At 36.7% G+C, this 18,394-nt stretch overlaps 1 protein-coding gene and 1 long non-coding RNA gene across 2 annotated transcripts; one reads left to right on the top strand and one right to left on the bottom strand.

Moving 5' to 3' along the window:
* Nucleotides 1-2,296: 2,296 nt before the first annotated feature.
* On the top strand, nucleotides 2,297-7,774 carry LOC104093926 (uncharacterized). The gene is made up of 3 exons (XM_009599767.4): nucleotides 2,297-2,548; nucleotides 2,901-3,331; nucleotides 7,177-7,774. The coding sequence occupies exons 1-3, from the start codon at nucleotides 2,384-2,386 to the stop codon at nucleotides 7,610-7,612; spliced, it is 1,032 nt and encodes a 343-aa protein (XP_009598062.1). The 5' UTR covers nucleotides 2,297-2,383; the 3' UTR covers nucleotides 7,613-7,774.
* A 3,848-nt stretch (nucleotides 7,775-11,622) lies between these two features.
* Nucleotides 11,623-17,613, bottom strand: LOC138896544 (uncharacterized). The gene is made up of 2 exons (XR_011409886.1): nucleotides 16,637-17,613; nucleotides 11,623-12,523 (listed from the first exon to the last, which is right to left on the bottom strand). It is a non-coding gene; the product is annotated as an uncharacterized lncRNA (long non-coding RNA).
* Between the last annotated feature and the right edge of the window lie 781 nt (nucleotides 17,614-18,394).

Genomic DNA, 18,394 nt, shown 5'->3' with positions numbered 1-18,394 from the left:
GAGAAAGTACGAAAAAAATGCTAAATTAATTTCTTAATTTTCAGAACAAAGAAAAATTCATTGAATAAAAAAGAAGAGAGAAGATGAGATAGATGGCGAGAGAGAAAAAAACTAAAAGAAAAAAAGAAGAAAAAAGAAGATGAACAAATAGTGGGAAAAGAAATAATTATTACAAAACAGAAAAAAAGAAACCAAAAAAGAAGAAGGAAGAAGACGAGGAGCACCTGGGGGGAGGGGTTAGAAGCAATGGCGGAGCCACATTGAAGCAAGGGGTGTCATGCGACATTCCTTCGCCAGAAATTTACACTATTTTGCTAGATAATTTTTATTTTATTTTATGTATATTTACTATACGTTGACTTCTCTTGACTTTTCGATGTAGCTAATTATTTATATTTTGACACCCCTTGATGAAAATTCTGGATCGCCCACTGGTTAGAAGGAGAAAGAAGGCCGGTGGGTTAAAAAAATGAGAGGCCGAATCTTTATTTTATTTTTATTATACATTATCAGCTGGCCCAGTTTTTTTAAAATTTTACGCGCTTTCATTTTATTTCCTTTTTCTTTTTCTTTCATATCAGCCTTTAAGGTGTTATTTAATTCATGCCGAACAATAATTGGGAGGGGGGGGGGGGGGAGGAGGGGGGGTAAAAGAATACCCGTTTAATATAAGTGTTCAAACCTATTTTTAGACAAGTTTAATGGGGTCTTTATGTATTTTGCCTAAAAAATAACGAATTTAAGATTATATCCTAGGATATTTGGTCTTCAAGGCTTCTTGGAGAAAGGCAAAAGATAGTTTTGTCCTGTTGGTGCTTTATTCATGTATAGCTTATACACGGATTAGTTATTCCATGTTGGTGGTAGGATAAAATACTATATCAATTGGTGTCCAAAATAATACATTGATTAGTTATCCTACATTTAAAATTAGAACCAAACAATATAATAACTCAATGCAATTTTTTATGCCACGATTAATTATCTTATACACCGTACCAAACGACCCCTAAATATTATAACTTCTGTTACGTTGTAACTTTCTGTAAGGTGTTTCAGTAAAAAGTATTGAACAACATGAAAGTCTTTACAAAATGAGTTGAAGTGTGAAGTGTCGCATAACTTGTTGCAGTTCAATTTTCCTTCTCTGTTCGAAGATATGGCTTTTCTTTACGTATCACTGATAACAGTGGCGGATTCAGGATTTAAATCTTATGGATTCAATTTTAAGGTTTTTAACATTGAACCCATTATATTTTTAAAGTTATGGGTTCATATCTACTATTTTTATAATTTTAATGAATTTTTACATACAAATTTTTACTCCGCGTCGAAAGTTATGAGTTCAGTTGAACCCGTAGTCAGTACACTACATCCGTCTCTGTACTGATAACCTGAAATTGCATGAGCAAAAAGCTTTATTTGCTAAATTGCGCACCATAATAATTTGATTTCAAGAAAATGACGTGTTCATTTCATTTTATCAGCTTAAATATAGGAATAAAGTCAGAGAGGGATATGTCACATGAAAATGTATTTGCTGGTGAAAATCGTTCGAATTATATGAAACTTCGCATCTATTTCTTTCTATTCTGGTTCAAATATTCAAAGGATACCCATAATTTTAACGTTAGCTTCCTCATTTATGTGAAGGTCAAAAATTACCAACAACCACCTCCTAAGTCCTAATACCAACCTCTCACCCCAAAATAGAGAAAGAAAATTAAAGGAAAATTGACGGGAATGGTCGGCCAAAAATAATTACTCAAAAATCTATTTTAAAGACATTACAATTCATAACTATTTAGAAAACAATATTTACATAACATAATACCTAGCAGTTACGTAGCAGGTACTTTCATTGTATACCTTGGGGGTGTACAATTCACATTTTATATACCTTAATAGTATAAAAGAGTGTGATTCTAAGTATAAAAATGTGTTGTATAATTTTTAAATGTAAAATTTTCATGTGGTCCAACTTTTGCGCCACTCATTAAATTTGTACCCACTTAATTTTTAAAAAAAACTGATATCAATTTATGAGTAACTACATAAATTGTTAAAAAGAAAATATATGTGTTTGAGGTGGTGTATATCTATGTATATCATCATGTGTACCCTTGTGTATATCATGTTGCATATCAATTGGGCCTGAGTAGTCCTGTAAAATTCCCAAAAGTAAATGACCTTTGGGCTCTGAAAGCCAAGCCCAATAAAGGACAAACAATTGGGCCGGGAGACCCATTAACCATCCGGCCCAATAGTTAAAATCCCAACTTGGATTAATAATTAATTTCGTCTGGTACTTCACTCAGAAAGGAAAGGAAAAAAGCTCCGTCCACGCAGGATCGCCGGAGCCTCGTCGGAAAAGAAAAAAAGCATGGGTGTGGACTACTACAAGGTACTTCAGGTGGACCGCAATGCCAAAGATGATGACCTCAAAAAAGCGTATCGCAAGCTCGCCATGAAATGGCACCCTGATAAGAACCCTAACAACAAAAAAGATGCTGAAGCCAAATTCAAAAAAATCTCTGAAGCCTACGATGTATGCAATTACATTACACTTCCCCCCAATTTTCCCAATTATTTACTAATTTTGTTGTTAATTCCAAAAAAAAAAAAGATTTTTTGTACAATTATTCCAATTTTCATGTATTCGATAAGTATTTCCTAAATTTGTAGTTACTTCTTGAAAAAGAAGATATAGATCTCTGAATTTTCATGGGGTTCCATTTATTTTTATATTCTAAGTTTGTAGTTAATTTTGAAAAAAGAAAATTCTGTAGCCTACAATGTATTTACATGCCCAATATCCCCAATTTTAATGGGTTCGATTTTAGTTTTCCAAATTATCTTCCTAAATTTTGTATTTTGAAGAATTTTGATGTTGATTGCAGGTGTTGAGTGATCCACAGAAGAGGGCAGTGTATGATCAATACGGAGAAGAGGGGTTAAAAGGGCAGGTGCCACCTCCAGGTGCCGGTGGATATCCAGGCACATCGGATGGTGGGGCGGGTCGCGGGTCGTTCCGGTTCAACCCGCGTAGTGCTGATGATATATTCAGTGAATTTTTCGGTTTTTCGAGCCCGTTTGTTGGTGGGATTGGAGATATGGGTGGTGGAAGGGCAGGTGGTTCAAGTTTTCCTAGGGGTATGTTTGGTGAGGATATTTTCACTCCTTTTAGGAATGCTGCTGGTGAAGGTGCATCAAGTAATGTGCCACGAAAGGCTGCTCCGATTGAGCGGACGCTGCCTTGTAGTTTGGAGGATTTGTATAAAGGAACCACCAAGAAGATGAAGATATCCAGAGAAGTTACTGATGCTACTGGGTGAGTTTATAAGATTATACCTGCCCTCAGCGATAAAAAAAGATCTCTACTTTTTTCCCTTTTTCTTGAATAAATTGTTTTAGGTTGGTGTAGCGGAGACAAAAATACTATATAGGTGATTTCTTATCATCTGCCTAAGCCTCGGTGGATAGAGTTACCTGGTACTTGTGCTGGTGGGAGGTATCAAGCTACGTTGCTTAGATCTCAGGTGGGATCTAGAGGTCGATCCTTCATAATCTAAATGTTAAGATCGGGGGATACGGATGTGGAGATTAAGCTAAAAATAATTCAAAATTCTAGATATAGATCTATAAAAAATATCCTAAATTATGAGAAATATTCTGTGAAAAACTCATAGGTGGTGGAGTGCAACCTATAATTCAATCTTTCATTTTGAAAATTTCTCCCTTTATCTCCACAAGATAGGGGTAAGGTCTGGGTACACACTGCCCTACCCAGACCTCACTATGTGGGTTTGGTGTTGTTTGTATTTTAAGAATTTCTCAAGTTGTAGGCACTACACACTAGCGTACAATAGCTAAACGTCAATCTTTCACTTTTCCTCAAATTTGTGCATGGAGTCAAAGTATCCGATCTCAATTGACCACACCCGGTATGAATCCCACACCCTTACTAGTACCAGTGTCGTGTCAATAAGAGTCCGCACAATGGTACCTAATGGAATAGTCAACGTGCATGCAAGCTGGGCTGGACACTACCATCATCAAGTTTTAGATTGGTGTTACCCGGAGTCAGACTGGTAGTTTGTGTGGGGGTAAGAGCGAGATCTAGAGAACATCTATATGACAAATCGGTCAGTACTGGAACAAAATTAACCTGACTAGAGTGGTAATGGATATGAAGAATTGGGGCATATCTTTTGGAGGTGGTCACAATTGAGGGTGTATCTTCTGGAGATGGCATGTTAGCGATGGTAACTGAATCATTCATGCACAGAGTTAACTTAAAAAGAAAGATTTTTTATGGTATGATCCTAACTAATCTTATTGAGGTCTATCTGATTGAGTCATACAAAATGTTAAATTTCCATGGAGTGACTATTATTGAGTGTTTATCATTTTTTGTTTTTACAATGGGATGATCTGAGTGGAAGCTACTCAATGAGTTGGCTGAATTGAATGCCTTCGTAAATGATGTTTTTCTTTAAAACAGGAAAAAGATGCTATTTCAAGGCTTGAATTAGTTGAAGCTGCACTTAAACAGTCTGTGCTTCTGCTTCTACAAATTCATCATAAACTCATTTATCGTTGAAATTGTTCGTTTGGAAATTTCCCGAAAAGCTAATCATAGGTTCTTCTCTCCATCGGAACAATAGGGCTGTTATGCTCATTACTAAACTTCTTGAAGAGTTTCCTCCTTCATTTTCTGCATTATGGATATTGACAAAGTAATGCCAAGTTCTCATGTTGACATATGCACCAATCCATTTCTTTAGGCCTGGCAATTAGCTATAAAACTAGCATAAAGGATAAAAGAAACTGACTATGATCTAAGAACCTTTATCAAAAAAGATACTCCTTTTTTTTAACAGGTAAAATGGTGTAGTATAGTACAAAATTAGAAACCTGGCACAAAACTAGTGCCCGGATAATTACAAAGTTCGAAACCCTTCTGTACAAAATTTGAAAAAAGGTACACTATTCTTTTTAGTGTTCGCATTTCTCATTAAAATGATCTATGGTATCATGGGTTAGTAGCATTGGTGGTGTTGAGTAAGTGACCTCACTGTTTGCGCCAGAAGGAGGATAAATAATCACTGTCTGAATGAGGATATACTGATTAACCAGCCCAAGAGTGTGCGAGAAGCGCAGATATAAAGCATCATTTTAAGGAAGGACCCTTATGATTTGACTATACATGGGTCTCACTTAATTTAGTTATTACTGGCATCGAGTAGAAGTTACTATTGAAAATAGCTGATGACATAGTGATTTGACTTATGAGATTGCATTTTACCCTAGAAAGGTTATGCAGCATGTGCCCGGGGGCTAAAAAGTTGATTGCTCATACTATTTGTCTTGTTCCCCATTTGCCTTTGCCCCTTTCCTCGCTTATGTTTGGCACTTTGGTTTGATTGGATTCTGAGATGTAGGAGCTTTACCTCTACCTTTTTTTTGGGATAAGCAATTAAGAGCTTTAGATCTTCCTTTGAACCCAATTTAGTGAAGATTGAAAAGCTGGTTATGACATTGGGCAGGTAGCAGACTCCTCTACTTTATACTAATCAAGTACTCAGGTACTCAGAGGATGTCAAGTTTAATATGTTGTCAGTATTCAATTACGTAGTACCTTTAGTTGCGTAATCACTTGTCTTTGTTTTTTCCCTACTAGGAACTGATTGGTGTAGGGCAAGTTCCGAATAGGATATTAACTTCGGAAGAAAATATAAGCTATTCACTTTTCTTTGGATTGGTAAACATATACCTTGTCATTTTCTTTTGATGCTATAAAGAGTATAACTATAACATATATATTGTCACTTTGAAGCTTGATGTTAAGTTGCTAATTTTCCTTTGAGTTGAAATTAGCACATTCTGGGTGTGCCAAATGACTACTTTGGTGAATTGATATTGGTTGCTATTGTTAGCTAAGTTGCTCGGATTCCGGTGCACGTGTCCAATACGGGTGTGAATCTAGAGGTCGGATCCTTCATAATCTAAATCTTAAGATTGTGGGGTAGGGTTCCAGGCATGGATACGGGCGTGGAGTTTTGGCTAAAAGTAATTCAAATATCAAATAGAGTTATAAAAATATGCTAAATTATGAGACATTATGTGAAAAACTTACCTTGTGCTTGAGAGCGTAGAAAGTTTCTCTTTTGTTCTCAATTCCATCCTAGTTTTTGTGTTGACATCAGAAATCATTTATCTGTCTCGAATTTTTGAATCAATCTTGGTCAAAGTACCCAAAATCAATTGACCAAATCCGATACGGATCCCATACCCACGCCCACCCACGTTGTGTCGACATAGGTGCGGCACCGAAAGTGAAGAGTCCAGACACTTAGATAGCTAGACTTATCCTAGTCGTGGTTATTCATGTAAATTAGATACTTTTGCAGCTCTGATGTTTCTACAAGTAGGTTAATTTTTACCTTTATCTGAGATTTTTCATTTTTTTTCCTTGATTTATAAATGGAAATGCAGGCCATGAAGCTTTAGATAAGTAATAATGTCGATTGTAGTTCGGGGAAAACTTGACTCTTTATTCATTTATTTATTTATTAGTATTTCGTTCCTGTTTGGTGTGCTTTAGAAGTTTATGAAGCGATTGGAACAATCTTTTCTTTTAGGAAAATAGTTGAGGCGAAACATAAGTGCTTAAGATATTTAAACTAGCGAAAACTAGCTATCTTTGCAATTTATGCAATGCATTAGGTATAATAAATCATCTGCAAATTCTGTGCGCTCAGTTTGGAACATTTTGATTCCACTATATTTCTATTTTTTATGTGAGCGTGCTACCTACTCATTCTAAAAAAATTAGTTCATTGCACCAGATTGCTGCTCTTATGGCATTATCTAGAGAACTAGTGCAGTAAATCTATTTGAAAATTTGTCAGTTCTCTTCTGCTTCTCTTACTTTTCAACCCAGTCAACCTGAAGTTTTGGATTCTCACATTGCAAAGTGCTTTATGCTTCTTTCGGGAGGCGCAGCAGGTCCTTGGATTCCTGCTGGTTACGCTTCATGTTTAAGTGTTTAATGTTAGAGTTGTATTTGTCATTTTTCTTGTCATGTTGAGGAGTATTTTGGAAGATCATTAAGGGATCCATTCAACCCTGATAAAATTATTTAATCTTCTCATAGTATTGTTGTGTGCACAGGCGACCCAGTACAACCGAGGAAATTCTGACAATTGATATAAAACCAGGATGGAAGAAGGGGACTAAGATAACATTTCCGGAGAAAGGAAATGAGCAACGAGGCATAATTCCCTCGGACCTGGTCTTCATAATCGACGAGAAGCCGCATAGTGTCTTCAAGAGAGATGGTAATGATCTCGTTGTCACCCAGAAGATCTCATTGGTAGAGGCTCTTACTGGATATACTGCACAAATAACAACGCTCGATGGTCGGAATCTAACCATGCCGATTAATTCCATCATTAGTCCAAATTATGAAGAAGTTATCAAAGGAGAAGGTATGCCCATTCCTAAGGAACCTAGCAAAAAAGGGAACTTGCGAGTGAAGTTTAACATCAAGTTCCCCAGCAAGCTTACTTCTGAGCAGAAAGCTGGCATTAAGCGATACTTAACATGATTATTGACCATTAGCACCTAAAGTTTCATTTATCAAATGCTTACTACATAAGCTTGCCTGTCTTTGTTTTTGTTGGTCATGCAAAGAAATGTTCACACTGTTCATTTGTGGATTTCTTCTGAAATCTTTAGTCCGTTATTTAAGTCTCCTTTTTTCTTGCAACTTCTTCCTTTCGCTTTCATGCGGAAGGTTCCTCCTACCGGCCTGAAAGAAAGAATGGTTTTTAGATAGAGCATTGGCTATGGCGCCATTTGTGAAGGAATGGGTTTATGCGCTGTGGCAGGGTATTGATTGGAATCTCTCTTCTTTTTCTTTATTTCTTTTTTTTTTTCTCTTCCATGCGTATTACTAGATCTAGCTAATCTAATGCTCTTCCCCTATATATATCGATCTGTGGATGAAAGGTATTGGGCTTCTGGCAACATTTAAACCAAATGCGCAAGTACAAGATAAAACAAAACCTTCTTAAGCTTATGCTCGTCATTTCCAAGTAGTGACTCTGGGTTTGGTTGAGTTAGAATTTCATTTGAAATTGGTTGATTCCCAACATAGATGCACTTTTTTCCTTACTTATACATATGAGCTCGCATAATTGTAAGTAGGGATGGGATAGTCATGGTTCAATTTGGGTTGGCTTTCCCCTAAAAAGAAGCTAATTCAGTTAAGTTGGTTTTTGAAATATCGGAATCATACGAACTTAATTAAGTCTATTTTTTATTGGTTTGGTGATGTAGGACGAAAACAATTAGATACTTGAATAGAGAAAACAAGTGTTCTATAGAGAAATCTAAAGGAGAGAGTTGTTATTCACTTCTGGATGATTTATAATGGGTGGTTCTAAAGGACTATTTATAGGCCACCCCACGTACTAGAATCTTTTCATTATTGAAATCAAATGTAAAAAAGGAAACTAAAATCCACAAAATCCTTCCAATCGAGATTATTGCAATACTAATCAAGAAGGAATTTCTCCAAATTTCAATAGGAAATTCTCTAAATCATTGGATCTGATTCTCTACTTGATTTTCTGCATTAATTATCCCCTTCTCAGGAAAAGAACTCATCTTCGAGTTAATTGCCTCTTTCGGATGGATAGAGTGGTTCTTAGATGGATAGTAGGTTGAATGGTCAAACTACATTAGAATTTAGAAGTCTTGAAAATCTTTAGAGCGTCTGGCAAATCGGCCACATAAACATTGCCATTGATTTTTTGTAGGATGCGATAAGGACCATACTTTTGTAGATGAAACTTGTTATAAGTGCTAACCGGAAACCTTTTCTTTCGCAAAAATACCATAACATCATCTCCTTCTTCAAGGTCTGCACTCAACGATATTTATGAGCAACTGCCTTGTACTTAACATTAGTCTCTTCAAGTTTTTACTTCTGCTTGTATCCTGCACTTGTTTGGCCATGTGAGTTGCAATTATGCTGGATCCTGGAACCTATAGAATCTTGAGCTAGTCTAGGACATGTCGTGGACATTGGATATAGACAAGGGAAAATGGTGACTTCCCAGTTGCACTACGAACATCACTATTATAGGCAAACTCAGCTTGGGATAATGCAAAATTCCATTGTTTAGGCTTTGTGTCATGACCCGCCACATCATCATGTCATGTAGGTGCCACTTGGCATATATTTTTGCCATATGGAAGGATTACATTAGGGATTAGCTCTTGGTGGAATATTCTAGAACTATGGAGAATTTCCTTAGGAAGACTCTTTTGGAAAGCCTTGGAATGTTCTAGTCATGTAAAAAATTCTAGAGGGTGTACTTATTTGTAAATATGGAAGGACTTGTGGAACAATTATTATTTACATACTAGCCCCTAGGTGATTAGTATAAGTAGGGTGCATTCATTTGTAACTCACGAAGCAAACAATTCAAGGTTTCTCTAGTACAAAGCTTCCTTAAATAGTTCCCTTGTGTTCTTTCTACCATTCTCTTAGCGATCTTGAGTGTGGTAAGGCTGATTGGCATAGCAAGAATGTGAGCAAGTTGTGCAAGATCGTGAACGAGTTGTCAAGTGCCGCACGTGTACTTAGTCAACGACTAAGGACGTGACAACATGGTATCAGAGCAAAGGTTATGACTAAAGGAATGTTAGAAAGAATACAAGAGATTTCTAGAAGGAAGCTTTGTAGGGAACCATGGTCGGGATTACCAAGGGCGTGGTACTTGCAAAAGGGACAAATGTGAAGGTCCCTAAACAAAAAGAGTATGGAGGTGCACGGCGCACACGAGGTGGACGACTTACTTTGGATGGACAAGTACTTTGAGGTAGTCAAGGAGGATGACGAAGTTGTTAAGGTACGCAACGCCTCAATGTACTTGACCGAGGTTGCCTATGGTGGCGTCGAAAGTATGCTGACATGGAGAAGAGGCTATGCAAGATTGAGACGTGGGAGCAGTTCAAGGAGTTGAAGAAGCAATTCTACTCGATAAATGTGGTGTACGAGGCTAGGCGGAAGCTAAGGGAGCTTCGACAGATGGCCACAATTCGGGAGTATGTGCGCGAGTTCACTTCCTAAATGCTGCAAATCTCGTCGTTGTTCGAGGAAGATTCCCTCTTCTACTTCATAGATGGGTTACAAAATTAGGCAAATCAGGAGTTAAGAAGACATCAAGTAGCCAACGTGGACGAGGCCATAGCGGTAGCTGAGTCGCTCGTTGACTTCAAGATGGAGCCTACCAAGTCCAAAGAAGGCAACGCCGAGAAGGGTGAGAGAGATCATGATAAGGACAACGGGAAAGGCATAGCCGAAGTATACAAGGATAATGGCAAGGGGCCGAAAAACAGTAGCGAGTACGTGCTTAAATGAGGGTGCTACTTCTATAAAGGATCACATCGGGCAAGTGAATGTCCAGATCTGGGGAGACTTGCAGCAATGATCGGGAACTTTGCTCAAGCACACAAGGGTAACACAGGAGGGACCGCCTGTATTGGATGGATGCGCTTGGAATCTAAGCCGAAAGTAGGGGATTCCAAAACTTATCTTGGCACCATACAAATGGAGCATGGTGGAAGCAAGAAAAGTTGGGCGGACATATTTGAAGAGGATGGCACGCTATCAGACTTAGACGATGCACCAAGAAGAGGGGTTAAGTTTTCTAGCAAGGTTGTGACCACGGAGGGCAACCAAATAGGGAGTGGAAGCATGGGCCCGATGCTTCAGAAGCTGCTAGACTTGGTTGAGTCATGGGGAGATCCAGGCCAAGAGCAAGGAGAGGCATCCGATGGGCAGAGGATCGAGATCATCATTGCTAGCCGTCCAAAGTACAAACGGGGCAAGAAGAAAGGTGACCAGTACCTTGTGACATGGGAAGGAGAACCGCTCCATAGAGCATCATGGCTAATGGACAAAGATTTCCGGCGACGCCAAGGCGAGGTGCGCGCGTACGTGTCGATGCTTTGTGCCGAGGGTGGCACAAAATTGGGTGGGGTAGAGTGTCATGACCCGCCACATTCTCATACCAAGTAGGTGCCACTTGGTATATATTTTTGCCATATGGAAGCGTTACATTAGGGACTAGCTCTTGGTGAAATATTCTAGAACTATGAAAAATTTCCTTAGGAAGACTCTTTTGGAAAGCCTTGGAATGTTATAGTCATGTAGAAAATTCTAGAGGGTGTACTTATTTGTAAATATGGAATGGAAGGACTTGTGGAACAATTATTATTTACATACTAGCCCCCAGGTGATTAGTATAAATAGGGGGCATTCATTTGTAACTCACGAAGCAAACAATTCAAGGTCTCTCTAATCCAAAGCTTCCTTAAATAATTCTCTTGTGTTCTTTCTACCATTCTCTTAGTGATCTTGAGTGTGATAAGACTGACTTGGTGTAGCAAGAACGTGAGCAAGTTGTGCAAGATTGTGAGCGAGTTGTCAAGTGTCGTACGTGTACTTAGTTAACGACTAAGAACGTGACATTTGTCTCCATATATACTGCGAGTCAGATTGCCCAAAGTTTGATTAAGAACTTTGGTCTAGCCATCCTCCTGTGTTGAACTTCACTGATGTGTCAAATATTTTTCATGGAAAAATCCATAAATAGTTCAGAAATCGAGTATCCATACCAGAAGTGATTGGCTTAGGGACCCCATGTAGGTCTTCCTAACAACAATAAAAGCATCTGTGGTCTTCCTGCAAGGAATGAAATGGTACATTTTCGAGAAAAGGTCCACCATAATAAAAACAAAATTCCTACCTCGTCGTGTCCGCGCTAATCCAATAATACCTTTATTATACTGCAGCAATTAACTTGTCTCTTTGAAGGTGTCCAGCTATGTCTCCGCCATGTAAATCTCTAATAACCTACTCATGCAAGGAGATGAGAGGAAGGCATATATATAGCTTGTTACCTTTCATAAGGAACCCTTCAGAAATGTGGAAATCATCAATAACTTGCGTAAGCTGACATTTCTACCATATTCCTCCAAGATCCTTTTCATCCTCGTAATTATCTTTCAAAAAATTAAATCCAACAATCTCAAAACTGAGTTATCATCAATGCCACTCGTCGACCTAAAGTATCAACAACTAGCATGCATATCTTGACTAATTATTCTCTGGTTGCCAAGGTATTCAAAAGCTTGATGATCTAGAGAATAAATTCTTTTCCAATAAGATAATGCTCCAGTGCTTCAGAGCCCGTATACTGCATAAAATTCCTTGTATTCTCTCCGCTTTTGATTTCCATTCTTTGTGGGGCATATCGGTTCGTTTGTGTTTGCTCACATATTAAGAACATTTATATGTAAGATTCATCTCTTCCAATCTACGATCAAGATATTCTCGCATGGCACGAAACTCTTCTTGGAAGTTCAAGAAAATAACGCTAGTGGCAGTCACTTGAGCAAGGATCTTTCAATTACTTCGTTAGCTATGGGAAAGGCCCAATCTCTGATATCGGACAAATAAATAAGAAAACAATGAGATAAATAGGTCTATTTATAAAAACTAAATGAGAGAATACTTATTCACTTTTGGAACCGCTTTTTTAAGGGCTATTGATAGACCACCTCTAATACTAGAATCTTCTCTTTATGTAATCAAATGCAATAAAAGCTAATCCTTCCAACCAAGATTATTGCAATACCAATCAAGAAGAAATCTCTCCAAATCTCAGCTGGAAATTCTCAAAATCATCGGATCTGATTCTCTGCCTGATTTTTCGAATCATTTGGGTTTTGTCTGGTTTTTTTTTAGTTTTTTGCCACTTTATTTAAATATGAGACATACACGGCCAGACACATATTCCAGCGATTATATGTCAATATAACTTTATCAAATCATTTACGCTTTGAGAATATATGTGATTTATCATGATATTTTGATGATAATTAAATAAAATAATAATAATAATAATTAATTAATTAATTAATTAATAGACTCAATTAAGGACTAGTTATTTTTAATATGAAATAGATTTTTAGACTTAGCAAAATAAGGACTATCAATCAAACTAGATTATAAAGGTAAATAACTAGATCATTATAAAGGAAAAGACTAGACTACAAATCAAGAGCACAAACGATTAATATGTAGTGTAAAATTTTAAAGTATTATAAATATATATATATATATATATATATATATATATATATATATATATATATATGTGTGTGTGTGTGTGTGTGTGTGTAGAGAGAGAGAGAGAGAGAGAGAGAGAGAGATAATAATAATTATTAAATAGGTATTTTCATAACCAGTTTGGTTTCGTTTTTTCTAATTATTTTTTGCTTAAGACCAATATCAAATCAAAATTTTGAACGGTTTTTTAAAATTCAAATTCGAAGCCAATTAATATCAGAATTTAATCGATTTTTTGTGGACACCACTAGTTTTAAGTAGGGGTCACACCTCCTTTTTCAGAGAAATAAGGAGTTTTTTCAATTAAAGTGATATTATTCGAAATGAGATTATTTATTTAATTAGAGTCGCCAGAGCTGCCACATTTCCTTTTTTCGAGGAATGGGGAGTTTTTCCAATTAAAGTGACATTATTCGAAATGAGATTATTTATTTAATTAGAGTCGTCACTTGAAATATTTATTATGGTGTCCTAAGTCACCGGTTTGTTTTAAAAAATCCCAAATCGAGGAAATTGACCCTGTTTAAAGTCCGTGAAACACAGAAGACCGAGTAAGAAATTATGTTAATCCGGGAGAAGGTATTAGGCACTCCTGAATTTCGTGGTTTTAGCACGGTCGCTTAATCATACCTGGCTTAATTAATTGTTTAATTACGTATTATTAAACATACGTGCATTTTACCTTTACCGCTTTTAATCAGTATTTTAAAAGGTGTTTTGGGACAAGTCCTAGGGCGAGGCGCACCAAAAACGACCCGAGGCGATGGCACGGGACGAAAATCTCAAGAGGCGCATGCCAAGCAATTCGGGGCGTACGCCCGGGACGCCCCCCCGGGCGTTTCAGGCGCATTTTTTTTTCGTGAGGCGTAAGTCCCAGAAACTTTTTCAAATTAAAACAAAATTCGTAGAATAAATCCTTCATATAATACCGAAATTCTCAAAAGTCAGCTTGGTAATTACTCAAAAGGTTTAAAAAGGAACTCAAATGTATTAAATTTAAAAGTCAAGACCTTTTTGAAGCCCTAATTCATGGTCTTTCCCAATTCTTTATCTTGTCCGCTAGTCTGCTAATATCTCCCAAAAGCAACAATATTTTTTACAAATACAAAGGGGACTTTATTCTCCTTCATATCAGCAAGTTCAAAGTTCAAAGTTCAAATTACATGTTAGTCATCATTTTTGTTCATCTATGTAGAAAACTTTATTCTTTTAGGGAAGTTATTTGTGCTTGTAAGTAGCGTATAATAGATTGTTTTGACTAATTTTTTATGGGGATGGAGAGCACGCGCGCGCGCGCGCGCGCACACACACACACACACACACACACACACACACATATATATATATATATATATATATATATATATATATATATATATATATGTGTGTGTGTGTGCGTGTGTGTGATATATTTATTTTCTTCAATTGTTATGCAATTTTATCTGTTTATAAATATTTACTGTCATTATATTATTTTATAAAATATTAAAAATTAAATACCTATGGGGTTTACGCCCGGTGCATCGGGGCTTACGCTTCGCTGAGACATATGTAAAATGCCTCGCCTTACGCCCACGCCTTTTAAAATATTGATTTTAATTATTGAATTATGAATTTATCTTTGAAACGGATCACATGTGCGTGAATCCGTTTTATTTGGGGAGCTAAAATTATGTCACGCATACGTGTACACAATTAATCATACTTTATTAATTATTAAGATTGTTTTTAGCCAAAGTCGCGCGAACGCATACTTGATTTTAATTTTGAAAATCACAATTATGTCACGCGAACGTATACATAATCACGATAGATTAATTAAAAGCGTGCCTAAAATACTCTAAAGGTGTTCATTACTCTTCCTAAACTTTGAGATTATTGTAAAGCCATGAAGTATGGAATTTATTGTGGAAGAAATATAGTAAATTAGTTATGGAAGGTAGATTAACTTACTTTAGATACTAAGTTAGCTCCACTATTTGTTATTGAACTGTTGTACCTCTTTTATTATTGAAAGCATTTGGCCCAAGTTCTAAATCATACTCAAGCCTGGCAACAACCCGTAAGACAAATTACAAAAATGATTTTTTTTTAAGCAAAAAGCACTATAGCACAAACTAACCAACTTATACCAAATTTTCATTAACATATCTAAAATAATGTAGTAGAGATAAAGTCCACATAAAGGAAAATATTAAAGCAGACAAGCACATTCATGGGAAACATAATTTCATTTAGCTTCAAGATTCACCACATAAGACTTCCAATCATAAATTAATGGCAAAACGGCTTCGTAGCCATTTAAACTTGCACTTGATTTTCATCCCGGTAAATAAATTTTCAGCTTTTCCATTTAAACATCTTTACTTGTATATTTGAGAATTAATAAACATGTTTGACCGTTGACCATATACATGTGGCATATGTTAGTCCTAGTCAGTTGCTTTGCGTGTATTTCACGTCAGCCTAGAGCGTGAAGCTTTTTTTTTCAACGCCCAATGGTAATAAGGGAATTTATTTAAAGACTTTCTTCTTCTTTATTTGATAAAAGCCCTAGACATCCATTGTTGAAGCACTGTGGCAGCACTTTTCTTCATATTTTTCCACCCATTCAAGTCAATTAGACACAAGTTACTGCACTCTCGCCAGTAACAAAATTAGTTGAACTTCTCGTCTTCCCTACCCAGTTCTCAAGTAACGTGGCCTTCCAATTCAAACTAGGAGGGGAAGGGAGAGGGGTAGGGGGCAGTTGCTCTAAACAATTGACATCACTGTCAAGTTAGATTATATATTGACCTTGATTAAAATGTGGCTTCTTTTCCTCTTTCGTCAGCACTCAAGTTTTTATGCCTTAAAAACCGAAAGGGAAAAATGTGACCCAGGAAGAAGAGAAGATTAACTAAAGAAGAAAAAAAGGAGAATCGAATTGAATGACTTCTACATTTTCCACTTAACATCGTATCTGCTCTTGGTTGGCACTTCATGGAAAACGGGGGAACATCACTATTATACTAACAGGCCATTGTTATCATCTCCTATTACTATTGGCAACCGTTGACAATTTTTTTCCGATTCTTTTTGTTTTGCTAGATATATCATTCTTTGGATTTTCATATCGTTGCAGACGGCTTGTTTAGTCTCGGGTCAAAAAGAGGGGGAAACAATCGGTGGGGAGTGTGTTTTCGCGCTTTCCACGTGTATGGTTTTAATTGGTCTTTTGATGACTGAATTGCCACATTTTTGTGAATTTGTAGCACACGCTATGTTCTGACTTGCGGAGGGGTTTATTAATTCTTAAATATACAAGTAAACATGCTTAAATTAAAAAGATGAAAGTTTATTTACGGGTGAAAATCAAGTGCAAGTTTAAGTGGCTGCGAGGCCTTTTGCTTAAATTAATCAAGTAAAAGGTGAGAAATGAACCTTCTTTAGAGTCAAAATAACCTCTAATGCTAAAAATCAAAATCTGATTGGCACATTGAAATCGGAGTTGTTATCGTGCGACGACTTCGACGGCGACCTCAACCGGAACCGACGACCGGATCTTTCGAACGGCGCCCTCGGACTCAACTGTTGATGCTGCTGTTTTGTGGTGTTTTCATGGCTGTTTGGTGGTGAATTTTCAGCTGCTTTTGGGTGGTATTTAAAGGTTATTTTGGGAGGTGAACTGCTGCATTTTTTACGGCGCTTTGGGATTGAAAATGAGGTGCTTTGCTTGTGGTTTTGGACTGATTTTTCAGCAGATTCGCAGCTTATTTTGCTGCTCCCTTGGGTTGGATTTTGCAGCTGATTTGGAGCTGTTATGTGGCCGGATTTTGACAGTGTTCAATCGGTTTTTGATGCTGATTTTTGGGACAGATTCGAGGTCGTTTTTGCAGCTGTTCGCAGCTGTTTTTTGCTGCACGTTTGAGGTGGTATTTGAGCTGGTTTTAAAGAGCAATTTCAGCTGTGTTTTGGCTGATTTTTAGGTGACGTTTTGGACTGTTCTGCAGCTTGTTTTAGCTGCGTTTTTGGGCTGATTTCAAGGTGTTTTGGAGCTGGAGTTTGAGGCATTGTTGGGGTGTTCATCTCTGGTCTTTAGATGAAGAAAGAGGCTGCTAGGATTTTACCTAATTTTTGTGCTCACTCTTTTCAGGTGGGTTTCACGGAGAAGAAAAGGGGTAAAGGTTTAATATAATATGTGTGCTTGGCCACCAAGAAAAGGTTTGATGTACGCGTGAGACCCAGCCTAAGGATAAGGATGGTGGAAAAATTGGACGGGTGAGGGAATCCTATGTAAAAATCCAGAAGAAAGAATCTGAAATCAGCCCCCACCATATGCATGAATTTAGTGGAATAAAATGTGCATGAGAGACAATGTGATAGTGAGTGCATGTGAGAAGCTACCAAGAGAATAAATAAATAAGTGAGTGCATAGTGACTGTGATTGCATAGTGAGTGCAGTGGGAATTATCTTTTACAAGTGACCAATTGTGATAGGTTTTTTTCTTTTTTTTTGGTAGTATAATAAATAAGCAAAATAATCTACTCTTACTAAATAAATAAATAAAAAGCGAGGTAAAATTACTACAGTTAAACCTTTAACTTAAAAAATTGAAAATTTTCTTTCTTTGTAAATAAAAATAAAACTAATACTCTAAAAATGTAACTCTTTTTTAGTTTAATTTATTAAATAAACATACTAAAAAGTGAAATAAATACTAAAATATAAAGATTAAACTTAGCAAATATTTACCTACTAAAATATGATAAAAAATTTAAATATAGTCAGGTGCTCACAAACTCTATTTTGTATGACTGTGTAATTGCTTGAAACCTCTAGCGTGACTCAAATCCTCAATCGATCGGTTGATGGTGAGGGTGCTCACCACTAAGCAAGCCTCACTTATCTTTATAAATGTTATAACTCTTAATTCTTCGATAGGAAATTTTCTGATACTTCAATTTTTAACTTTACTATTCGGCTGTACAATTATTGTGATCTCAAGGGAAAGGAGGAGTAACACCTTTCAAAATTACTTTAGTTTTCTCTTTCCTTTTTCTTTTAGATGATAATAAAGGAACTAAAAACTGTGAACACTTCTAATTAATTGAATCCTTTGGATTAGCTTCCTTCTGATTGTGTCAATCAACGAAGGTCCTTTCTAAGAAACAACTTCTAAATTCTTTCCAAGTTAAATA

Source organism: Nicotiana tomentosiformis, chromosome 7 (genome assembly GCF_000390325.3).
Source record: "Nicotiana tomentosiformis chromosome 7, ASM39032v3, whole genome shotgun sequence".
Taxonomy (NCBI): domain Eukaryota; kingdom Viridiplantae; phylum Streptophyta; class Magnoliopsida; order Solanales; family Solanaceae; genus Nicotiana; species Nicotiana tomentosiformis.
This window is presented reverse-complemented; position numbering and strand designations above follow the sequence as displayed.

Coding starts and splice junctions, on each gene's coding strand:
- LOC104093926 (XM_009599767.4), top strand. CDS start 2,384: ATGGGTGTGGACTACTACAAGGTACTTCAGGTGGACCGCAATGCCAAA. Junction 2,549..2,900: donor AAATCTCTGAAGCCTACGAT/GTATGCAATTAC, acceptor TGTTGATTGCAG/GTGTTGAGTGATCCACAGAA. Junction 3,332..7,176: donor GAAGTTACTGATGCTACTGG/GTGAGTTTATAA, acceptor TTGTGTGCACAG/GCGACCCAGTACAACCGAGG.